The 26656-nt window shown below is 47.6% G+C and overlaps 1 protein-coding gene across 1 annotated transcript in view; it reads left to right on the forward strand.

Annotated features, from left to right (window-relative positions):
* The window catches only part of LOC137525794 (uncharacterized), a 61312-nt gene that overhangs the window by 23504 nt on the left and 11152 nt on the right, over positions 1–26656 (forward strand). Inside the window, exons 3-5 of the mRNA XM_068246995.1 lie at positions 5658–5818; positions 17397–17610; positions 23895–23998. Coding sequence (XP_068103096.1) covers positions 5658–5818; positions 17397–17610; positions 23895–23998 — 479 coding nt within the window. The remainder of the gene's footprint in view (positions 1–5657; positions 5819–17396; positions 17611–23894; positions 23999–26656) is intronic.

Below are 26656 nucleotides of genomic sequence, written 5' to 3' on the forward strand. Positions count from 1 at the left end.
GTTCATCGCTGCTCACAGTGTCTACATCCACACTTAAGGCCAGGCAGTCGGCGTTGGTGGAGGGTGGATCCAGAAGCGCTAAGGCGAGGCGTTGGACTAAAGAATGTCCGCATGTCCGACATCACCATGAGATCACTAGAGCGTCCTGTCCTTGCCTGCGTGGACATGGGAGGAGGATTACTGGCAGTGGTACCTTTATTGCGTTGTGCTGTGAGATCACCCTTAAGCGCATTGTAAAGCATAGTTGCCAGCTTGTTCTGCATGTGCTGCATCCTTTCTGCCTTCTGGTGAGTTGGTAACATATCCCCCACTTTGTGCCTATACCGAGGGTCTAGTAGTGTGGCCACCCAGTACAGCTCATTCCCCTTGAGGTTTTTTTTATACGGGGGTCCCTCAACAGGCTGGACAGCATGAAAGACGCCATCTGCACAAAGTTGGATACAGATGTACTATCCATCTCCTCTTGCTCTTCCTCAGTGATGTCAGGTAAGTCCTCCTCCTCCCCCCAGCCACGAACAATACCACGGAAACGTCGAGCAGCACAAGCCCCCTGCGACGCCTGCTGCGGTTGTTCTTCTGCCGCCCTAGCCTCCTCTTCCTCCAAAGAAACACCTTCCTCATCATCTGAGTCTGACTCCTCTTCCCCACATGACTCTTCCTCCTCCTCCCCCCTCTGTGCTGCCGCAGGTGCTGAGGAAACATCTTATTCTGGTGAAAATTGCTCCCACAACCGTTCCTGCCGTAACTGTCCCTCTTTACACTCCGCCACAGCTTGATCCACCACTCTACGCACGGCACGCTCCAGGTAGTAAGCGTACGGGATCAAGTCGCTGATGGTGCCTTCACTGCGACTCACCAGGTTGGTCACCTCCTCAAATGGCTGCATGAGCCTGCATGCATTTCACATCAGTGTCCAGTTCGGAGGCCAGAACATCCCCATCTCCCCAGAGTGTGTCCTTCTACTGAAATTGTAGAGGTACTGGGTGACGGCTTTCTCCTGTCCTGTTCTAGCAGGCGAGAGAACATAAGGAGGGTCAAATTCCAGCGAGTCGGCTATCACATATCAAGCATCTCACCGGCAGAGAAAGTTGTTTCTCCGCTGAATGTCCGCAAAGCGTGCCATGGCCGTGTAAGACCGCCTGAAATGCCCACACAACTTCCTGGCCTGCTTCAGGACGTTGTCTAAGCCTGGGTACTTTGACACAAATCTTTGAATGACTAGATTCAGCACATGTGCCATGTAGGGTACATGTGTCGGCTTTCCCAAATTCAAAGCGGAAAGGAGATTGCTGCCATTGTCACACACCACGTTGCCGATCTCCAGCTGGTGCGGGGACAGCCACTGATCCACCTGTTTGTTAAGAGCAGCCAGGAGCGCTGGTTCAGTGCGACTCTCCACTTTGAGGCAAGACATGTCTAAGGTGGCGTGACACCATCATACCTGGCATTCAACATAGGCCCTGGGGAGTCTGTGTAGCTGGAGAGGAGATCGCAGCACCAGTAGAGTTGAGCTGCCACTCAGCCAAGGAGGACGACGACAGTGAAGAGGATGTAGCAGGAGGAAAGGAGGTGCAAGCCGTGGAGGCGTCACAAGTTGATCCGCTGCACAGCCACGTACTCCCTGCTTGCCATCGGTCACCAGGTTGACCCAATGGGCAGTGTAAGTTATGTAGCGGCCCTGACCATGCTTGGCAGACCAGGCATCCGTGGTCAGTTGGACCCTTGACCCAACACTGTGTGCCAGAGATGACACCACTTGCCTCTCAACTTCATGGTACAGTTTGGGTATAGCCTTTTTAGAGAAATAATTGCAGCCTGGTATCTTCCACTGCGGTGTCCCAATGACCACAACTTTACGGAAGGCCTCAGAGTCCACCAGCTTGTATGGTAACAGCTGGCGAGCTAACACTTCCGCCACACCAGCTGTCAGACGCCGTGCAAGGAGGTGACTGTCAGAAATTGGCTTCTTCAGCTCAAAGATTTCCTTCACGGATACCTGGCTGCTGCTGTGGGCAGAGGAGCAGGAACCGCTCAAGGTGAGAGGCGGAGTGGAGGAGGTTGGCTGGGATTGTGAAGGTGCAAGGGAGAAAGCGGCTGAAGAAGATGATGCACCTTAAGGAGGAAGAGGAGAAGGAGGGTGGCTTTGCTTTTGTGTGCTGCTTTTGCTCAGGTGGTCTTCCCTTTGCAGTTTGTGCCTTTTCAGCAGGTGCCTTCGTAAGGCAGTTGTCTCTACGTGGGTGTTGGGCCTTTCCATGGCTCAATTTTTGGTGGGAGAGAGTACAGATGGCATTGCTCTGATCTTTGACATACACATTAAAAAATTTCCACACCGCTGAGCCACCCCGGGGTGTGGGCACTATGGTGGCGTCAGCAGCTGACGTTGAAGGGCATGTTGGCTGGCTGTCCATAGGTGACGATACATGGCACCGGACACTGCCACCAGCTGTTTCTGACGACGAGCTCCCCCTGCTTCTTTCAGCAACTCGTCTCCTCCTACTCCTCTCTGACTCCCCCTCTTAACTGTTCCCTGTTCATCTCCGCTATTGGGAACATACGTGGGATCCATATCATCGTCATCATCATAATTATCCTGCCCAGCTTCGCTTGCCTCAGACACCTCCAAAACTGCACCAACAGCAGGTACTTCATCATCTTCACACGTTATGTCCATAGTGTCGCCGCCTAACTCAGACATATGAGGTGGTGAAAAATTGCTTAGTGCCTTCATCTGCTTGTAACAATAATGGCTGTGAATCAGTTAATTCCCCACCAATTAACTCCTGCAAAGTGTCAAATGCAACGGATGTGGTGCTTGTAGTAGCGCTGGTGGCTGCGGAAGATGACATGTTCTGTGTTAAATAGTCAATCACATCCTGGCAATCTTGGGAGTTGATGGGACGTGCCTTCTTCTGAGCACTGTACTTTGGTCGAGGGCCGCACGAAATCACATCAACACGACCTCGCACAGACCTGCCGGGTGGCCTTCCTCTGGGTCTGCCTCTACCTATGCCTGTTTTGTCCGTTGTGTCAATATCGGGGGGATGAAGTGAAAGGTATGCACTGACTTGACTAATACAATGTGCAGTCACACAGGTGCAGTTAACAGGTATGCACGGAGTGGTACATCACACTGCGTGCACTCAACAGGTAGCTATATGCAGTGATGAGGTGGGTGCACTGAACACAACAGGTAGGTATATGCAGTGATGGGTATTACATTGTGCACCTGTCACACACAGACAGGTAGCAGACAGGTACAGTGACACTGCATGCGCTCAACTCACGTGGGTAGGTGGGTGCACTGTCTACAACAGGTAGGTAGGTATATGCAGTAATGGGTATTACAATGTGCACCTGTCACACACAGACAGGTAACGGACAGGCACAGTGGCACTGCGTGCGCTCACGTAGGTAGGTGGGTGCACTGTGAACAACAGGTAGGTAGGTATATGCAGTGATGGGTATTACAATGTGCACCTGTCACACACAGACAGGTAGCGGACAGGCACAGTGACACTGCGTGCGCTCACGTAGGTAGGTGCGTGCACTGTGAACAACAGGTAGGTAGGTATATGCAGTACTGGGTATTACAATGTGCACCTGTCACACACAGACAGGTAGCAGACAGGCACAGTGACACTGTGTGCACTCAGCTCATGTAGGTAGGTGGGTGCACTGTGAACAACAGGTAGGTAGGTATATGCAGTAATGGGTATTACAATGTGCACCTGTCACACACACAGGTAGTCACTGAATGTGCAGGGCCTGGCAGTGGCACACACACAGTATGAATTATCAAGGGTGTCTATGCAACACAAGTGTCAGTGGGACACACAGAAAAAAAAATAGATCACAAGAACAAGATTAGCTCTCAAAAGAGCTGTTGTGGGGTGCTATTTTAGCAATAAGAATCAGCAAGGAGCAAGCTAACAAGCCTACAAGAGCCTACCTAATCTTTCCCTATGAGAGTCTGCAGCAGCAGCTGTCCCTTCTCTATTTACTGCAGGCACACGAGTGAGTATAATGGCCGGCGGTGCCTGCCTTTTATAAGGGAGGGAGTGGCTCCAGGAGGGAGTGTAGCCTACAATGTGCCTGCTGACTGTGATGTAGAGGGTCAAAGTTGACCCTAATGGTGGATTATGGGGGCGAACCGAACTTCCGGAAAAGTTTGCGGTTCTCCGCAATCGCAAACCACTGGAAGTTCGCCGGGAACCGTTCGCCGGCGAACCGTTCGGGCCATCTCTAACTGCAAGTACTGCTGGCGAATGGCGATTTGTGCTGTTTAGTTAAGACTGCTGGTTGGTTGAGTTCCGGATAATCAGGACTCCACTGTAGCAGAATGTAGGAGGAAAGGAAAAGCTGTTATGCGGTATATTACCACCCCTAGATTGCAGCAAGAGTTCTGCACTCTCAATGAATGCAAACATACATAATGTACTGCAACTAATTGAAAAATGTAGGCAGAGGCAACAGGCAAAAAATAATTTCCTTATCACAACCTATATTAATTCCACAAGAAATCTATATATTATTTCCCTGCATCTAATTAATACTGCTGTAATGCACTTTTATGGCACTTGTCACTAGGGGGCAGTGTGAGACAATAACAGAGGACTTCTGCTTTCAGTTTCTATATTTTCTGCTAGTAGAGAGAGATCAAAGCATTCCAAGAATTTACAGCACTAGTTCTGAGTAGAGATGTGGCGAACGGTTCCCGAACCGTTCGCCGGCGAACATCTCTAAATTCATGGGCCTTGGGCTCATGAGTGACGTCACGCTCATGCGCAGAGAGCGCCCGGCAACGGTAGCGCGATCTAGGACGCGCTCCGCCGGGCAGCACAGGCGTACTACTCCGGGTCATTGCGACCCGGAAGTAGTAAGAGGCCCAGAGAGGTTCGCCAGGCGAACTGTTCGGCCCAACTCTAGTTCTGAGGTCAAAATCAGTGCACTTATCTCAAACGAGATAACTCTATTGAAGCTGATAATGGGTTAAACATGTAGTCTGTACAGGGCAAAAGGGACTTTCTTTCAACAAAATTAACAGATTATTTTAATTTTTTATTGTCTATATCACAATTACAGTGGGTCACAAGTTTACATACTACACTTCTTAAAATCTTGTTATAATAGGTCACTGGTATTTTGGCCCCTTCCCCCCAACAGAACTGGTGTAATTGGGATAGGTACATGGTTCTTAATAAAGTAGAATTGTCTATTAAAAAATAAGTGTATTCACCCATTCACCTCTAAATCCCTAACATTCAGAAACCCCGCTCCCCCACAGTGGCATTTTTTTTGCAATGTTATAAAAAAGCTATATAACTGAAAATAAACATAAGAGACCCTTTTCTTTGCTGCTAGTGTTCCAATTATTATCCCTACTACTCATACAGTTCATTATATCATATGCTTATTTTCGCTTCAGATTTGCTTTAAGCTGACAAAATAATTATGCAGCCCTTATACTCACTGCTAGAGGTCTTTTGTAAATGTCTGTACATCAGACACTCTGTATATATAGGCAACTACAGTGTATGGCAAAAAAGCAAAAATACTACATGGCAAAAAGATCATAAGAAAATGATTATATATAATAACATTACTTGGAAGCTTACTGAATGCAGAGAACGGAGACTAACTGTCAATATACTTTACAGAAAGGACTACCTCTTGACCTTGCAGTGGATGTTGGTTGTGGGACTGGAAGATACACAGTGCTGCTGGCAATTTACTTCAGGAAGGTGCTGGGATGTGACATCAGTGATTCTCAAATACATTTTGCCCAAAAGTACAGTGCAAAAGATAATGTAACTTACATGTGAGTATTTATCAAGCAGTGAATGGTTATTTTTTACAGGCTACAGTAACATAAGCAAAATAATGATAACAATGAGGGTGGTAGTGTTCCACATGTCCTTCAGGCCGGTTTCTGCAGACTGCATAGCAGCGTGCAACACTGAAAAGAGCCTTCTGGGATTACCGTGGCAATGCATGGTCATCTCCCTTCTAGCTGCAAGCCAAGCAGGAAGTGTGGCTCTCTTGCACTCACTTCCCGTTGTGAAATTTTAATTGTGCGGAAGTATATTGAAATAAATATGCTTCCATGCATGCGCTGCAATGCCAACACTGAAATTATTTTTAAAAGCTGCATCGCCATAGATTTACCTGACTTCCAGTCACCACACGTCACCATGCATGTTGTCCGACAACACGTTGTTGCCTGTGCATCAAATTTGCAATTACCAGCACATTGCACTGTGCCAGATATGACATGTCCCATAGACTTACATTGATGTAGCATTACCCTGCAGCAAAACAGGGTAACACTGCACCAGTGTGAAAGGGGCCTAAAACAAAATTGTGCTTTAAAGGGAACCAGAGACGAAGCACCCTCATGTATTTTACCATATATAACAGTGGGAACATTAGAGAAAACACCTACCCTGCTCTCCGTTTCATCCTCACTGCTAGAAGTGTCTGTTATCAGCTGAGATAAGAATCCCTGACTGAGCATTCAGTCTGGCTTTGCAGGGAATAATTATAGCTGAGTCATTATAGCAGAGCCACAAGGGGGCAGGCTTGGGCTTGAAAAGACACCACAGAAGACAGACTCAGCTATAATCTTTCCGTAGCAAAGCCAGACTGAATGCTCAGTCGGGGATTCTTATCAGAGGTGATAACAGTCAGATTAAACAGAGAACAATGAAATTGGGTGTTTACTGTCATGTTCCCACTAATTTATAAGGTAAAATACATGAGGGTGCTTCGTCTCTGGTTCTCTTTAAGTTTGGTGCCCTTCTGGCCGTCATAAGGGGACGGGGTCCCACAACCTTAGCAACCTCCCTATCAGAGGTCAGGATGGGCCAAAATTCATTGAGCAAACTTCTCAGTTCATCCCTATGGGCCCCAAAACCGGTTATGAGCCGCATATGTCCCTCCCCCTCCGCGGCATCCCTTGTTGTTATATGCATGCGCGGGCAGATGAGTGTATTTATGAAATTCTCTGGTCAGAGATAAGTCATTATATCTGCAAGTCAGTGCACTATATGCTATGGCTAAATTACATCGCCTTGTTCTTTGGTTTTATTAGAGGGGAGGGAAATGTGGTATTGAGGGTTTGTATTTAGGGGATTGTGCTCGTTTGGAATTAATAAACTGATTTTTGGTACAATTAACTATGCACGCTTGATTATGCACCTTTTTTTCTGGTGAAGACTATACTGTTTAATATAGTCCTTATGATATTTTTATCTGTTATGCTATGTACACACTTGCAATAACGTTCGTTTCCAAGGAACGATAGTTACCAGATGAACAATATTGAAACGATTGAAATGCAACGATGGGATGCAGCAATCATCATACACATTAACAATCATTCTCGCAGAAAAGAACGATCAGAGGGAATGTTGCGTATATATTTATATAAAATTAAAAAACAAACCTGGGATTACAATAGATAAGAATATATGATAGTTAACTTGAAAACAAAGTTTGTTTGAAACTTATAATGTAACAATCGTTACGGGCCACTCTACACAGGAAGTACGGAAGCTGGGCAAAATCCAACGCAGGCGCATTGGCCCTTGTAACGATCGTGCTTGGCAGAAAATTGTACACTATAGTTTTGTAACGATTGTCATTCAATATGATCCATCCTGTTGGATTTTCTCTTGTCGATATCGTTCGTTCGTCATACTTCACGATCGTTTGGTAAAGTTCTTTACCTGATTGTCGGCAGACCAATCGTTAAGCTGCTGCTAGTAACAACCACCGTCGCAAGTGTGTACGTAGCATTGGTCATTTCCCACAATTGGGCTATTGGTGGTGGTTGTATGGCCCATTTTACTATTTTAATGCATTAATAAAAGTTATATTTTAGGTACTGTAGTACCATAGAGGAAGGGCTGTTTAGGGTCTGGTTAGTCACAGTGTTTGATGTAGGGTACCCTAACCAGCATCTCTTGTATACCTAGAGATGATTACTACATGCGCATGCTACATTTCCACATATTATACCCAATTAAAAAAAATAGTTAAAAATGACAAAAAAAAATTAGTATGATCTAAGGAATTGTATTTGTAGTACAGATAATTAACATTCATCACAAAGAAAGTTAATTTATATTTTTAGTTATACAGCTTAATTTTTATAACATTCACAGGGAACCGCAAACTTTTCCGGAAGTTCGATTCGCCCCCATAGTGCACCATTAGGGTCAACTTTGACCCTCTACATCAGGGGTAGAGTTGGGCCGAACCTCCGATTTTAGGTTCGCGAACCGGGTTCGCGAACTTTCGCGGAAGGTTCGCGTTAAAGTTCGCGAACCGCAATAGACTTCAATGGGGATGCGAACTTTGAAAAAAAAAATTTATGCTGGCCACAAAAGTGATGGAAAAGATGTTTCAAGGGGTCTAACACCTGGAGGGGGGCATGGCGGAGTGGGATACACGCCAAAAGTCCCCGGGAAAAATCTGGATTTGACGCAAAGCAGCGTTTTAAGGGCAGAAATCATATTGAATGCTAAATGACAGGCCTAAAGTGCTTTAAAACATCTTGCATGTGTATACATCAATCAGGTAGTGTAATTAAGGTACTGCTTCACACTGACACACCAAAATGTTCACTGAACAGAACAGGTATACAGTGGCAGGTTCACTGAACAGAACAGGTATGCAGTGGCGGGTTCACTGAACAGAACAGGTATACTGTGGCGGGTTCACTGAACAGAACAGGTATACAGTGGCGGGTTCACTGAACAGAACAGGTATGCAGTGGCGGGTTCACTGAACAGAACAGGTATGCAGTGGCGGGTTCACTGAACAGAACAGGTATGCAGTGGCGGGTTCACTGAACAGAACAGGTATGCAGTGGCGGGTTCACTGAACAGAACAGATATGCAGTGGCGGGTTCACTGAACAGAACAGGCATACAGTGGCGGGTTCACTGAACAGAACAGGTATGCAGTGGCGGGTTCACTGAACAGAACAGGTATGCAGTGGCGGGTTCACTGAACAGTACAGGTATGCAGTGGCAGGTTCACTGAACAGGTATGCAGTGGTGGGTTCACAGTACAGGTATGCAGTGGTGGGTTCACAGAACAGGTATGCAGTGGTGGGTTCACTGAACAGGTATGCAGTGGTGGGTTCACAGTACAGGTATGCAGTGGCGGGTTCACTGAACAGTACAGGTATGCAGTGGCAGGTTCACTGAACAGGTATGCAGTGGTGGGTTCACTGAACAGGTATGCAGTGGCAGGTTCACTGAACAGGTATGCAGTGGCAGGTTCACTGAACAGGTATGCAGTGGTGGGTTCACTGAACAGGTATGCAGTGGCAGGTTCACTGAACAGGTATGCAGTGGCAGGTTCACTGAACAGGTATGCAGTGGTGGGTTCACAGTACAGGTATGCAGTGGTGGGTTCACAGAACAGGTATGCAGTGGTGGGTTCACAGAACAGGTATGCAGTGGTGGGTTCACAGTACAGGTATGCAGTGGTGGGTTCACAGAACAGGTATGCAGCCAGGGACAAGCTAAGCCTAACTAATTTTTCCCTATGAGAGAGTGTGCAGCAGCTCGCCCTACTCTCACTAATGCAGGCACACGAGTGACCGTAATGGTCGCCGCTGCCTGCCTTTTAGTAGGGGGGGAGTGGCTCCAGGTGCTAGTGTAGCCTAATTGGCTACACTGGGCCTGCTGACTGTGATGTAGAGGGTCAAAGTTGACCCTCATGGTGCATTATGGGGCGAACCGAACTTCCGCAAAAGTTCGCCCGCGGGACGCGAACGCGAACCACAGAAGTTCGCATGGAACCGTTCGCAGGCGAACCGTTCGGCCCAACTCTAATCAGGGGTCCCCAACCACCGGGCCGCGACCCACTGCTGGTCCGTGGGCAGTTGCCAGCTGGGCCGCGGCGGGTCTGGCCTCTCGCCCCCCTCCCCCCGCGGCCGCCGCTCCTGTCACCTTATGAGCTGGCGGCCGCTTCCTGTCACAGATTCCCCGTAGCCGCTCTGAGGAATGCAGCATCTCCTATTGCAGCAGTGCTTCCTGCGCAGCTGCTGTAAGAAGGGAAGAAAGCGGGGCAGCGGCTTCCTGTAGCGGCGATCGCCGTTACCATGGAAACCGTCGCTGTCTCGCTTCCTTCCTTCCCTCCTTACAGCAGCTGCGCAGGAAGCGCTGCTGCAATGGGAGATGCTGCATTCCTCAGAGCGGCTACGGGGAATCTGTGACAGGAAGCGGCCGCCAGCTCATAACAGGTAACAGAAGCGGCGGCCGCGGGGGGAGGGGGGCTACACTGGGGCACTATACTAGCTATCCTGGGGCACTATACTAGCTATACTGGGGCACACTGGGCACTATGCTAGCTATACTGGGGCACACTGGGCACTATACTAGCTGCACACTAGGCACTATACTAGCTATCCTGGGGCACACTGGGCACTATACTAGCTATCCTGGGGCACACTGGGCACTATACTAGCTATCCTGGGGCACACTGGGCACTATACTAGCTATCCTGGGGCACTATACTAACTATCCTGGGGCACATGGGGCACTATACTAGCTATCCTGGGGCACACTGGGCACTGTACTAGCTATACTGGGGCACACTGGGCACTATACTAGCTATCCTGGGGCACACTGGGCACTATACTAGCTATCCTGGGGCACTATACTAGCTATCCTGGGGCACATAGGGCACTATACTAGCTATCCTGGGGCACACTGGGCACTGTACTAGCTATCCTGGGGCACACTGGGCACTATACTAGCTATCCTGGGGCACATGGGGCACTATACTAGCTATACTGGGGCACACTTGGCACTATACTAGCTATCCTGGGGCACATGGGGCACTATACTAGCTATCCTGGGGCACACTGGGCACTATACTAGCTATACTGGGGCACTATACTAGCTATCCTGGGGCACACTGGGCACTATACTAGCTATCCTGGGGCACTATACTAGCTATCCTGGGGCACATGGGGCACTATACTAGCTATCCTGGGGCACACTGGGCACTATACTAGCTATCCTGGGGCACTATACTAGCTATCCTGGGGCACATGGGGCACTATACTAGCTATCCTGGGGCACACTGGGCACTGTACTAGCTATACTGGGGCACACTGGGCACTATACTAGCTATCCTGGGGCACATGGGGCACTATACTAGCTATCCTGGGGCACACTGGGCACTGTACTAGCTATACTGGGGCACACTGGGCACTATACTAGCTATCCTGGGGCACTATACTAGCTATACTGGGGCACACTGGGCACTATACTAGCTATCCTGGGGCACATGGGGCACACTGGGCACTGTACTAGCTATACTGGGGCACATGGGGCACTATACTAGCTATCCTGGGGCACACTGGGCACTATACTAGCTATCCTGGGGCACTATACTAGCTATCCTGGGGCACATGGGGCACTATACTAGCTATCCTGGGGCACACTGGGCACTATACTAGCTATCCTGGGGCACATGGGGCACTATATTAGCTATCTTGGGGCACACTAGGCACTATACTAGCTATACTGGGGCACTATACTAGCTATACTGGGGCACACTGGGCACTATACTAGCTATACTGGGGCACTATACTAGCCGCACCGGGGTACCTAGACTCCCTATACTGGGGCAACTGTGCTTGCTGTGCCGCCGTGAATACCCCCCCCCCCCCCCCGCTGCACATTTGTAATCCCAATCACTGCACCTGTTCACTGTTCAGTGCACCTACCTACCTACCTAGGTGAGCGCACGCATTGTTAATACCACCAGTCATTGCACCTGTTCACGGTACCTGTGTGTGTGTGTGACAGCTGCACATTTGTAATACCAATCACTGCAGTGCATACCTGTAACCTGTTCAGTGCACCTACGTGAGCACAAGCAGTGTAAGATACCACCAGTCACAGCACCTGTTCACGGTACCTGTGTGTGACAGCTGCACATTTGTAATACCAATCCCTGCATACCTGTTCACTGCACCTGTGTGACCGCATGCTGTTTAGTATACCAGTCCGTGCATACCTGTTAACTGCACCTGTGTGACAGCTGCACATTATATTGTAATGCCAGTCATTGCATACCTTTCACTGCACCTGTGTGACTGCACATTGTATTAGTCAAGTCAGTTCATACCTTTCACTTCATCGCCCCCGATATGGACAAAACAACAGGCAGAGGCAGACCCAGAGGCAGGCCACCTGGCAGGTCTGTTCGAGGTCGTGCCGACTCCCTTGCACCTTCACAATCATAGCCAACCTCCTCCACTCCGCCTCTCACCTTGAGCGGCTCCTGCTCCTCTGCCCTCAGCCGCAGCCAGGTGTCCGTGAGGGAAATCTTTGAGCGGAAGAAGCCAATGTCTGCCAGTCACCCCCTTGCCCGGCGTCTGACAGCTGGCATGGCAGAACTGTTATCCCGCCAGCTGTTACCATACCAGCTGGTGGACTCTGAGGCTTTCCAAAAATTTGTGGCCATAGGGACACCGCAGTGGAAGATACCAGGCCGCAATTATTTCTCTAAAAAGGCGATACCCTAACTGTACCGGGAAGTTGAGAGGCAAGTGGTGTCATCTCTGGCACACAGCGTTGGGTCAAGGGTCCATCTGACCACGGATGCCTGATCTGCCAAGCACGGTCAGGGCAGGTACATTACTTACACGGCCCATTGGGTCAACCTGGTGACCGATGGCAAGCAGGGAGTACGTGGCTGTGAAGCGGACCAACTTATGACACCTCCACGGCTTGCAGGCAGGCCTGCTGCCACCTCCTCTCTTCCTCCTACTCCTCCTGCTACATCCTATTCGCTGTCGTCGTCCTCCTCCTTCTTGGCTGAGTGGCAGCGCAACTCTACTGGTGCTGCGATCTCCTCTCCAGCTACACAGCCCCAGCTCCTCAGGGCCTATGCTGCATGCCAGGTACACCATCTTAGAAAATGTCTTGCCTCAAAGCGGAGAGTCAAACTGGAGCAGCTCTCCTGGCTGCTCTGAACAAACAGGCGGATCAGTGGCTGGCCCCGCACCAACTGGAGATCAGCAACGTGGTGTGTGACAACGGCAGCAATCTCATTTTGGCTTTGAATTTGGGAAAGTTGACACATGTACCCTGCATGGCACATGTGCTCAATCTTGTAATCCAGAGATTTGTGTGTAAGTACCCAGGCTTACAGGACGTCCTAAAGCAGGCCAGGAAGTTGTATGGGCATTTCAAGCGGTCTTACACGGCCATGGCACGCTTGGCCGATATGCAGTGGAGAAACAACTTGCCGGTGAGGCGCTTGATTTGCAATAGCCCGAATCGCTGGAATTCGATCCTCCTAATGTTCGACTGCCTGTTACAACAGGAGAAAGCCGTCAAACAGTATCTCTACAACTACAGTCAAAGGACACAGTCTGGGGAGATGGGGATGTTCTGGCCAAAGTACTGGACACTCATGCGAAATGCCTGCAGGCTCATGCGGCCGTTTGAGGAGGTGACAAAGATAGTGAGTCGCAGTGAAGGCGCCATCAGCGACTTGATCCCGTTTGCCTTTTTCCTGGAGCATGCCATGCGTAGAGTGGTGGATCAAGCTGTGGATGAGCGTGAACAGGAACAGTTACAGGAGGAAGCGTTGTGGGATCAATTCTCATCAGAACCAGATGTTTCCTCAACACCTGCGGCAGCACAGAGGGAGGAGGAGGAGGAAGAGTCGTGTGGGGAAGAGAAGTCAGATGATGAGGAAGTTGTTTTTTTTTTTGAGGAGGAGGAGGCAGCAGAAGAACAACCGCAGCAGGCGTCGCAGGGGGCTTGTGCTGCTCAACGCTCCCATGGTATTGGTCGTGGCTGGGGGGAGGAGGAGAACGTACCTGACATAACTGAGGTAGAGCAAGAGGAGTTGGATAGTTCGTCTGCATCCAACTTTGTGCAGATGGCGTCTTTCATGCTTTCCAGCCTGTTGAGGGACCCCCATATAAAAAAACTCAAGGGGAATGAGCTGTACTGGGTGGCCACGCTACTAGACCCTCAGTATAGGCACAAAGTGGCGGACCTGTTACCAACTCACCTGAAGGCAGAGAGGATGCTGCACATGCAGAAAAAGCTGGCAACTATGCTTTACAGTGCGTTTAAGGGTGATCTCACAGCACAACGGAATAAAGGTACCACTGCCAGTAACTGGCAGTAACTGCCACCTTCTCCCATGTCCACGCAGGCAAGGACAGGACGCTCTAGCGATCTCATGGTGATGTCGGACATGTGGACATTCTTTAGTCCAACGCCTCGCCTTAGCGCTTCTGGATCCACCCTCCACCAACGCCTCGACCGGCAGGTAGCCGACTACCTGGCCTTAAGTGTGGATGTAGACACTGTGAGCAGCAATGAACCCCTTGGACTACTGGGTGTGCATGCTTAACCTGTGGCCAGAGCTGTCAAAATTTGCCATCCAACTTCTGTCTTGCCCTGCCTCAAACATCCTGTCAGAAAGGACCTTCAGCGCAGCTGGAGGCATTGTCACTGAGAAGAGAAGTCGCCTAGGTCACAAAAGTGTCCAGTACCTCACCTTTACCAAAATGAATGAGGCATGGATCCCGGAGGGTTACTGCCCGCCCGAAGACTAAGTCAGCCCCACACAGCATCTCTGCCTGCAGGCCACTTGACTGCTACCACCAACAGGGTCCACCAGGACTCCAGCCGGATTCCTAAATTTTTAAGGCCGCTGCTAGCAGCGGCCGCTATAATGATTTTTCTGGTGCGTGTACATTCCTGCCTAATTTTTCTGGCTGCACTGCAGCTGCAACAGCAAAACAAAAGGCATGTACGTGTCAATTCCCCTTCGTGATCGTTACCTTACTGCGGTGAAGGGGCTTGCGTATCACGATGAAGCAATGACCGCCGGCTATATGAGTGTGTTGGCGTTGGGTGGCACACCTGACCCAAGAAAATAGATAATAAGGTTGTTGCTTCATTGTGGACAGACCAAATTCAATCAGCTGGACACTCAGTCACTGTTATTCTGTCATTCAGCTACCTCAGCCAGACCATATGGGCTTGAAAACCGCTATCGCCTGCACTCTGGCCATGGTGCGCACCAGTCCAGCACGGCTGTCACTACACAAACAGCTGTTTGTGGTGCGTTACACAGTGAGTTTGGTCTGTCAGTGTATCGCAGTACACTAATTACACTTCCTGATTGATGTATACACGTGCAAGATGTTTTAAAGCACTTTAGGCCTCCAATTTAGCAATAAAATGTGATTTCTGCCCTTAAAACGCTGCTGTGTATCAAATCCTGATTTTTCCTGGGGACTTTTGGCATGTATCCCACTCCGCCATGCCCCTCTCCAGGTGTTAGACCCCTTGAAACATCTTTTCCATCACTTTTGTGGCCAGCATAAATGTTTCTAGTTTTCAAAGTTCGCCTCCCCATTGAAGTCTATTGCGGTTCGCGGAAGTTCGCATGTTCGCAAACTTTTGCGTAAGTTCGCGTTCGCAAACCGAAAATCGGAGATTCGGGCCATCTCTAATTGCCATTTGGAGTCAGGACGATTTTTTTTTCTCTTTTGGGGCAAATTGGTCCAAGCCTTTTAAAAAGAACCCGGGGTGGGTTTGTGAAATCGTATTAGGATACCGAGGCATATTGTGTGTACTGTGACCAGCCTCTGTGTCCTTCTATAGTGCCTCCAGCCCCTCCCTGCACTCTGCTGTCCCCGCTTATAAAAAGCGCCAGGCTAGCGACACGCAGATTGTCGCTAGCCTGGTACTTACCTTCAGGCTGTCTGTCATCGCCGCTCCCCCACCTTCTGCATAGCGCGGCTCCCCGCCTGTGTCCCTTTCCTCCCACACTATGCAGGAGGTGGGGGAGCTGTAGGACAATCTGCGTGTCGCAAGCCTGTCGCTTTTTATAAGGGGGAAGAGCAGAGCATGGGGGGATGGAGGCACTATAAAAGGACACAGAGGCTAGTCACAGGACACACAATATGCCTTTGTGCCCTAATATGATTTCACAAACCCACCTCGGGTTCTCTTTAAGGGGTTTAATCTTTGCTCTGGATCAGCTGATATATTATTATTATTATTATTGATTTATAAAGCACCAACATATTTCAAGGCACTGTAGTATAAATGTGAGGGTGCAGGCTACTGTTGTACATTCTGGTTGAACTCGATGGATGTGTGTCTTTTTTCAACTGTACTAACTAAATTTGTAACTATCTCGTTCATTATCTGGGGACTACCTGTATCAGAGAACGTTTTCTCCTTTCTTTGCTTAGTAATTACTTAATTACAAGTCAATCTGATAATATGTCCTGAAACTGGCAATTTTATCAATACGCTTCAGTGAATTGTAAATATGCCAACAAATGACATTAAGCCAATTTTACACTGCTTTACATTTGTTATTTTTTACTGCGTTAATGTTGTAGAGCAAAACGAAATTTTTTTGTATAATCCCACTTTAAATTATGGTTTGCCTTAAAGAGAACCCGAGGTGGGGTTCTGACAATGCTATCCACATACAGAGGCTGGGTCTACTTATATTGCCCAGCCTCTGTTGCTATCCAGATCCCCCCTAAGTTCCCCCTGCGCTCTGCTATCCCCCATAATTCACAGCTGCGCTGCCAACACACAGTGTGTCACAGCGTGCTGTGTTTACCTCTGTACTGTCAGTCTGCATGCTCCCCCGCCTCCTCCATAGCTCCGGTCCCCGCCCACGTCCCTTCCCTCCCCGCTGATTGGAGGGAAGGGATGCGGGCGGGACCGGAGCGATGCAGGAGGCGGGGGAGCACGCAGACTGACAGTACAGAGGTAAACACAGCCCGCACAGCGTGGCTGTGATTTATGGGGAATAGCAGAGCGCAGGGGGAACTTAGGGGGGATCTGGATAGCAAAAGAGGCTGGGCTGTATAGGCATACCCAGCCGCTGTATGCGGATAGCATTGTCAGAACCCCACCTCGGGTTCTCTTTAAAGAGAATCTGTAGTAAAAAAAAAAGTGTTTACTTACCTCAGGAGAGGGAAGCCTCTGGATCCTAGCAAGGCTTCCCCATCCTCTGCAGTAGCCCCAATCCAGCGGTGGGACCCCCAGACAGCTGCAGATGGCAATATTTACCTTTTGGATCCAGCACCCACTCCGGGCTTCAGCGCAGATAGCAGAGCCCGATCAGGTCCGCTCTATTGCACAGGTGTCTTGCAGATTTTTAGAGGAGTCAGTGCTGGATCGGGGCTACTGCAGAAGACGGGGGAAGCCCCATTAATAGCCGGAGGCTTCCCCCTCCAGGGGTAAGTACCCCCCAGGGCACTTTTTTAATTACAGATTCTCTTCAACTGCTATAATAAAGTAAAAAGTGGAAGTCATTACATGGAACATCTATACAATCAGTGTTTTTTTTTCTTTCATCCTTTAGGGTTGCAGCAGCTGAGAAAATGCCTCTGCAAGATGCCTCAGTGGACTTGGTTACGGCTGGCCTTGCTGTTCATTGGTTTGATTCCAATGAGTTTTACAATGAAGCAATACGAGTTTTGACAAAAAATGGTTGCCTGGCATTTCATGCTTTTAATCCATATGTAGAGATTGATTATAAGGATGTATCACAAGATCTGACAGACGTGATAACATGGGTAAGGAATATTTTGTAGAACAAGCTAACAGTAAAATAGGCATTTTTTTTAAACCTCTATAAAGCCAAAACATTTTCTGGGCTGCTCTCTTCCTATACCACAAATGTAGAAAGTGTAGAAAGAAAAGACCAAAGGTGCCCATACACAGCGAGAAATTCTTTGGGAGATTCAATCACTGTGATCAAATCTGCTGAAGATTGTTGCCCCAACATGCACACCGTAGGGTCACGGGGTCGTTATGGGCACTGGGAGGTGACAGAAGCAATGAGGAGGGAGCGCACCAACTGAAGAGGTGACTATGAGAGCAGCCGTGTTCAAACTCTGCATGGGGCCCCAGGGAGCAGCATTAGCAGGGGAATACATCACTGACTCTGCATGCAGTTGGCTGATGGTGTAATGGTTAAGGGCTCTGCCTCTGACACAGGAGACAAGGGTTCGAATCTCGGCTCTGCCTGTTCAGTAAGCCAGCACTAATTCAGTAGGAGACCTTTGGCAAGTCTCCCTTACACTGCTACTGCCAATAGAGCGCGCCCTAGTGGCTGCTGCTCTGCTCTGGCGCTTTGAGTCCGCAAGGAGAAAAGCGCAATATAAATGTTATTTGTCTTGTCTTGTCTTGACTCTCCGTAATGATCCGTAATGTTGGTTGATTTCTGCTAGTGCTTCTGTCATTTTATGGGATTAGTAGCAGAAGAGTAGTAGATTTGGCCTCTTGAGGTTCATTTCGGTCTTCCTAAAGGTGCTCATACACTTATCAATTTTCCTGTTTAATTCTTGGCACATTTCATCGATCTGCTGGGAATCGATTACCCCAAACTGTCCAATTGATTGATTGTCAATCAAAAGTATTGATAGAGCAGGATGGAAAATCTAGGTTGATTATGGCAGTACAGGAGTTGCGGTGAATGGCTTATAGCATTGCACTGCGTTGAACAGTGTAACCCTGCCCAAAATCGATGTGCACTGTGTGGTAGGAATCAATTATTCCATGAATTGATTGCTTTAAGAAAGAAATCAGTCATATTGCCACATCGGATGGCAATCTATACAGGTGGCCATGAATCTAGTGATGATGGGCAGTGTCACAGGGCCCCTCGTGGCCGGAACGCAAATTGCCTTCCAATCGGTTTCAGCACACAGACCATGCAAGCTGTGGTCGCATTCGGTGCGCAGAAACCGTCGGAATTTGGGCAGCAGACCGACCAGAAGGGAGCCTGTGGGGTACGGTAATTACGAATTACACACTATTTCAGGGTATAATTGCCACCACCTCTGTTTTCTGAGACAGAGGAACTCACTGACTGGCTGAGCCTAGATCTACAAATAAAAACGGTTAAACGCACTCTATTCTGTCTAGCTAGCAACAAAAGTAGCGTCTCTCCAGAAGTCTGGGTTCAGTTTCTGTATGGCTGAATAATAGGGTAGCTGAACAAACAACTGACGATAGCGTCGGTTTATTAATGCAATATAAATAATTAATATATACAGACAATCATTAAAATCAACAATTATTGAGACATTAGTAGCGCAGTATGAAAAGAAAAGGATAAAATACTTAGTTTCGTGGAAAGATGTCCTTTTGTGGGAAAACTTGTAAAGTTCAGTTTAGTTCAGGCAGGAGCAAAGTTCTTTTGTTTCAGTTCCAGAGCAAAGTCCAAACAAGATGGCCGCTAACCACGTTTCCTCTGGCTAGCAGCAGACAGGCTCTCATAAGATGGAATTTGGAGGACTGAGGTCTGCCTGCTGGCAATGTGCTTTTGATGAAGCTGGCTCGGGGGTGTGGCCATGCCTGCCCCATCTGAATTACCAACCAACCACAGTTCAAGTCCTTGGGGAGAGATTTAGGCTTAAACTTATAAAATGCCGTAACTCATGGACGATACATGTCATATTTAGGTGGATAGCAGATTCATACTTGTCGGAAAATACAGATTAATATGATCTAGAGATGAGCGTAATGACCTAATTACGATTTCGCGAAATTTCGCGTAATTAGTGTAATTACGATTATGGCCGTAAGTACATAATCGTAATGAAGAAGGATTTCGCGAAATTTCGCGCAAGCGTAATTTTCGCGTAATTTTCGCATTACAGTGGGTTCATGCCGTAATTTCGCATTAAACGCTACCGTAATTTCGCGTTAAACCGTAACGCTCCGTATAATATAAAAAAGCCGCCAACTTTAAGGGTTAATAGCAAAGTCCCCTTAAATGCTAAGAGCCTCAAATTTGGAGAATATATTAAGGAGATCAGGAGGAATAAGAGGAAAAAAAATTTTTTCAAAAAGACCTCATAGTTTTTGAGAAAATCGATGTTAAAGTTTCAAAGTAAAAATGTATACATTTAAAAACCCGCCGACTTTAACGGTTAATAGCAAAGCCTGCTTAAAGTTTAGGAACACCAAATTCCTAGGGTATATTAAGGGGATCAGTGGGAATAAGAGGAAAAAATTTTTTTTCAAAAAGACCTTATAGTTTTTGAGAAAATCGATTTTTAAGTTTCAAGGGCGAAAATGTCTTTTAAATTCGGAAAATGTCAGTTTTTTTTGCACAGGTAACAATAGTGTATTATTTTCATAGATTCCCCCAAGTGGGAAGAGTTTTACTTACTTCGTTCTGAGTGTGGGAAATATTAAAAAAAAACGACGTGGGGTCCCCCCTCCCAGACCTCTTTAACCCCTTGTCCCCCATGCAGGCTGGGATAGCCAGAATGCGGAGCACCGGCCGCGTGGGGCTCCGCACCCTGACTATACCAGCCCGCATGGTCCATGGATTGGGGGGTCTCGGAAGGGGAGGGGCAGCCAAGCTTTCCCCTCCCCCTCCGAGCCCTTGTCCAATCCAAGGACAAGGGGCTCTTCTCCACCTCCGATGGGCGGTGGAGGTGGAGGCCGCGATTTCCTGGGGGGGAGGTTCATGGTGGAATCTGGGAGTCCCCTTTAAAAAGGGGTCCCCCAGATGCCCACCCCCCCTCCCAGGAGAAATGAGTATAGAGGTACTTGTACCCCTTACCCATTTCCTTTAAGAGTTAAAAGTAAATAAACACACAGACACTTAGAAAAAGTATTTTAATTGAACAAAAAACATAACCACGAAAAAAGTCCTTTAATATTCTTAATTAACCATTAATACTTACCTGTCCCTTTAAAAGCCAGTTCCCACGCAATATCCTCGGAAATATACTAAACAGTTACAATATAACAAAGTTATTACAATGTAACAACTTTGTTACATTGTAACTACGCCGCACCCGACGCCACTCGCCGCTCAGCCGCCGCACCCGCACGCACCCGACAGAGCTCTGAGCTATATAGCTCAGAGCTCCCTAAGCATCTTTGTATTTGGGCTCCAAGGAGCCCCATTGGTCCTTAGCAGACCAATGGGGTTCCTTTAAATCAGAAGGAACCCCATTGGTCTGCTAAGGACCAATGGGGCTCCTTGGAGCCCAAATACAAAGATGCTTACAGAGCTCTGAGCTATATAGCTCAGAGCTCTGTCGGGTGCGTGCGGGACGCTAAGTCCCCGCCGGCTCCCGCTGTCCACCCCGCCCACATCTGTCACCCACATGTCACCCACATGTGGTCTGCTAAGGACCAATGGGGCTCCTTGGAGCCCAAATACAAAGATGCTTAGGGAGCTCTGAGCTATATAGCTCAGAGCTCTGTCGGGTGCGTGCGGGTGCGGCGGCTGAGCGGCGAGTGGCGTCGGGTGCGGCGTAGTTACAATGTAACAAAGTTGTTACATTGTAATAACTTTGTTATATTGTAACTGTTTAGTATATTTCCGAGGATATTGCGTGGGAACTGGCTTTTAAAGGGACAGGTAAGTATTAATGGTTAATTAAGAATATTAAAGGACTTTTTTCGTGGTTATGTTTTTTGTTCAATTAAAATACTTTTTCTAAGTGTCTGTGTGTTTATTTACTTTTAACTCTTAAAGGAAATGGGTAAGGGGTACAAGTACCTCTATACTCATTTCTCCTGGGAGGGGGGGTGGGCATCTGGGGGACCCCTTTTTAAAGGGGACTCCCAGATTCCACCATGAACCTCCCCCCCAGGAAATCGCGGCCTCCACCTCCACCGCCCATCGGAGGTGGAGAAGAGCCCCTTGTCCTTGGATTGGACAAGGGCTCGGAGGGGGAGGGGAAAGCTTGGCTGCCCCTCCCCTTCCGAGACCCCCCCAATCCATGGACCATGCGGGCTGGTATAGTCAGGGTGCGGAGCCCCACGCGGCCGGTGCTCCGCATTCTGGCTATCCCAGCCTGCATGGGGGACAAGGGGTTAAAGAGGTCTGGGAGGGGGGACCCCACGTCGTTTTTTTTTTATTTCCCACACTCAGAACGAAGTAAGTAAAACTCTTCCCACTTGGGGGAATCTATGAAAATAATACACTATTGTTACCTGTGCAAAAAAAACTGACATTTTCCGAATTTAAAAGACATTTTCGCCCTTGAAACTTAAAAATCGATTTTCTCAAAAACTATAAGGTCTTTTTGAAAAAAAAAAATTTCCTCTTATTCCCACTGATCCCCTTAATATACCCTGGGAATTTGGTGTTCCTAAACTTTAAGCAGGCTTTGCTATTAACCGTTAAAGTCGGCGGGTTTTTAAATGTTTACATTTTTCCTTTGAAACTTTAACATCGATTTTCTCAAAAACTATAAGGTCTTTTTGAAAAAAAAAATTTCCCTCTTATTCCTCCTGATCTCCTTAATATATTCTCCAAATTTGAGACTCTTAGCATTTAAGGGGGCTTTGCTATTAACCCTTAAAGTCGGCGGCTTTTTTAGATTATACGGAGCGTTACGGTTTAACGCGAAATTACGGTAGCGTTTAATGCGAAATTACGGCATGAACGAAACGCGAAATTTCGCATTGAAAATTACGCTTACGGTATTTTCAATTACGATTTTAATGGCAATTACGCTACCGCAATTTCGCATCGTAATCGCGAATTTCGCATGCGTAATTATAGTAATGCGAAATTTCGAAAATTTCAGCTCACGTGACTAGGGCAGTGGGTCAGGTTCCTGAGAAGATTCATACCGCAATAACTGGACAAGATATTGCCATGAATGTTATATCCGCACGTTGGGCAGACTTTAACGAATAAGACTATATGAATTTCATAGCTGTGCGATACACGGTCCCCATGTAATAGACAAGAAATCATACAACACATGCATTCAAATCTGCCCCTGTCGGTGCCATGGAGTCTGTGGGAAAGCAGGTTTTGAATAGACCTCCTGCTGTGAGGGAAGTGTCCTTTGCTGGCTCACCATTTGTTGACTATGGACATCTCCCTGAGGTACTTAAAAGTAAACATTCTTCTTGGACACAAGCATTGTCCAAGCTAATTAACACCTCCCCCCAGGGCTTTTACAGGAATTCTCTCAGCTAAGACCAAACCTCCCAGCTGTTCCTAGTCAGAGGGAGATTACACATCACATCTCGGTTTAACGATTTGTGTCACAAACCGACCGCAATTGCGTTTTGGCCGACGCCCGTCGCCCGGCGTCACAGGCAGATTCAACCAAGAGCTAGATCTCTCTCTGATCGAATCTGATCAGAGAGAGATCTGTCAGCTGCCCATATACTGCAGGCCGATTCCCAATCCATTTCAGCATGAAATCTTGCAGGATCAGCTTGGTGACGCACCCTCATCACTGTCCCCCCTAGCGCCCATGTTACGCTGGCAACCACGTGGGGCGCGTGTATGGGAGGAAGAGTGTGGAGATGGAGCCAGTGGTGGACACTGACAGGGAAAGTATTCATGCAGAGGGCACCAGACGAGGGGCACATTTTACTCTAGGGAGAGCAGCGCTGGTGGATCCGTCGCTTGTCCCCATATCGTACGACATTACCCCCATGCACCTAATCGAGTACATCAGCCTGACATCTTGCAGCATGTCTGATCGATACATGCTACCAATTTTGGCCCGAAATTGGTTACATCGTCAATCCAGCATGCTCGTGGTGGCACCGATTTTCATCTGCTTTTGTTATAACAATTGAATGGTCAACTGGCCACCAAGATGCCTGATGTATGACAACCTTAAGTGTATGGCCAGCTTTACTGCTGTAAGTGCACTATATGTACTGATAATCTTAACCAGAGAGGTTGTTTGTAGTAACAGTGAAATTTAGAGCAGAAAAAGGTGGCCATTTGAAATCTTGCCATGGCCAGAAAATGTACAGGAACCTTCGCAGTGATTAAGTATTGTTGTACAACATATAACTCATATTTTTTCTCATTTTAAACTAATCTTAGTATATACTTTTTTTTCCCTAGGGTTTAGATACATTTAAAATGTGTGGGGGCAAAGAAATCAAAAACTACTTAGAAAGCCAGTATCAGAGAATATATGAGGCTGTCCCCCTAGAAGACAAGGAATGGTAAGGGCTAAAGAGACTTTCTACTCTTGAAAACAAAGCAAACTCCTCTATATATTACAAGGATTTTGTAAAACAGTATTTCAGTTTTTATATGGAATCATAACTATTGTTATTGGTTCCTTATAAAATTACTACACGAGTGTGTAACAGCTCCCTACAATCACGATTAGTTTGGATGTACAAACGGAGCAACACAGCTTCTGGACTCAGCAGCTGAGCAGTCTGTATTTTAGGCAGTGGTATGCGCTAGTTAGTCATGGCTGCATGCGGTGGATGTTGACACATAGTATAAAAAGTTCCCCAGTGCAGCAATAGTCTTATCTTGTCCAGTGGTAAGACTGATTTGCACTGTGAGAGATTGCGCTACATAGTAGTGCCACCTTATAAAGGTGTCCTCACTGCAGCGTTATGATTTTGAGAAAACCGAAAATGTGCTGCCTGCAGGGCTGGATCTGGACTTTTTGCTGCTCGAGGCAAACTTGTTAGGATGCACCCCCTCTCCCCGATTTGGAATGATCACACAGCACACAAAAATGTTCACCCTCACTATGGGGTAGCCAGGTATAGTTGCCCCCAGTATAGGTAGCTAGTATAATTGCCCCCAGTATAGGTAGCCAATATTGTTGCCCCCTGTATAGGTAGTATAGTTGCCCCAGTATAGGCAGCTAGTATAGTTGCCCCTAGTATAGGTAGCTAATATAGTTGCCCCAGTATAGATAGCTAGTATAGTTGCCCCAGTATAGGTTAGCGAGGTGGTTCCCCTGGGCCCCCTCTCTCCCCGGCCGCCACTTACCTTCTTGAAGCAAGCGGCGGCCGCCTCCTACAGCAGCACAGGCTCACTGGGTCCCTCTCGCCTGTCCTGCTTCTAGTAGACCTCCCATAGCCAGTAATTACTTCCGGTATACTCGTGGCTATGGGAGCCGCTGCGAGTCCCGCGATCTGAGTTCTACTAGAAGCAGGACAGGTGAGGGGGCCCCAGTGAGCCTGCCCTGCTGCAGGAGGCGGCCACCACTTGCTTCACAGAGGTGAGTGGTGGCCGGGGAGGGAGCTGGGAGCCAGTGGGGTGGGTGGGATGTCGCATGACGCGTGACACCGCCTTAGGAAGCGGCATCACCTGGCATCATGGGCGGGATGGCCCGGACTGCCTGTACCATTTTTAGAGCAAATTTTCTTACAGGAATGTGCAAAAACGCATGAACGACGATGTGTGGTTGCAACTCCTGTAGTGTGCACTCACGAACAAACACCTGTAGCGCACCCGTGGGTGTGCCTTAGAAGTGGGATAGTAGGTTCAGACCTCCTTTGCTCCGGTGAACACCCCTTTTTCTTCCCCAAAGCTCAGACACAGTTTATATGAACAATGGGCCTGTTTATTTTCAACAGTAAGACCCTAAACAAAATAATGGTAAACACACAATCTTGCACACAATATTACTAGTTATAAAATAATACTGCAGTATGGTATGTAAAGCAAGGTCAAACAGTTTCTTAAAGAGACTCCGTAACAAAAATTACATCCTGTTTTTTATCATCCTACAAATTCCAAAACCTATTCTAATGTGTTCTGGCTTACTGCAGCACGTTCCACTATCACCATCTCTGTAATAAATCAACTTATCTCTCTCTTGTCAGACTTGTCAGCCTGTGTCTGGAAGGCTGCCAAGTTCTTCAGTGTTGTGGTTCTGCTATGAACTTCCCCTTCCAGGCCCCTCTCTGCACACTGCCTGTGTATTATTTAGATTAGGGCAGCTTCTCTCTTCTCTTATCTTTTACAAGCTGGATAAATCCTCCTCTGAGCTGGCTGGGCTTTCACATACTGAGGAATTACATACAGGCAGAGCTGTCTGCACTCTGCAGGAAGAAACAGCCTGACACTTCAGTGGAAGATAGCTGCAGGGGGAAAGAAACTATCTCTTGAGATTCAAAAGGAAGGGTGTATACAGCCTGCTTGTGTATGAATGTATTTTCTATGTGTGGACATACTGTACATCAACCTACTTCCTGTTTTGGTGGCCATTTTGTTTGTTTATAAACAAACTTTTAAAAACAGTTTTTAACCACTTTTAATGTGGCGAGGAGCGGCAACATTGTGGCAGAGGGTAATAGGAGATGTCCCCTAACGCACTGGTATGTTTACTTTTGTGCGATTTTAACAATACAGATTCTCTTTAAACAGTAGTTTCAATCGATTACACTTTTCTCCACAGGGTGTCGCTATAACAAGTTTCACTATAAAGATAAACTATGCTGAGAATACAATAAAAGTTAGATATTGACTCTAAACAAATGAAAATACAGCAGCCGAATATCTTAATCCCTATAAATGGCTTCCAATACTTAGATATACCAAAAAGGAAGAAATATATAGTCCTGGTGGTAGCAAAAAGAAGAAAAAGTTGGCAGCTGCATGCGTTGGGGCCCGTCTCTCAGTTGAATACTTATAACAATGGTGGACAGTATTGTTCACTTGTGCTGGAAGATCCCTAACTATTGTCCGAGTCCACAGTCTATGATTCCCTGCACTTTACTGAGTTATATGATCCAGAACAGGGTTTCTAGGCTCTCAGCATTTACCTTGTAAGTATTTCAATATCAGCATGAGAAATATACACTAGGAGAGTTAGCACAGTGCCCTCCAGACAGCTAGACAGCTCCGGA

The sequence above is a fragment of the Hyperolius riggenbachi genome, chromosome 7 (assembly GCF_040937935.1).
Source record: "Hyperolius riggenbachi isolate aHypRig1 chromosome 7, aHypRig1.pri, whole genome shotgun sequence".
Taxonomy (NCBI): domain Eukaryota; kingdom Metazoa; phylum Chordata; class Amphibia; order Anura; family Hyperoliidae; genus Hyperolius; species Hyperolius riggenbachi.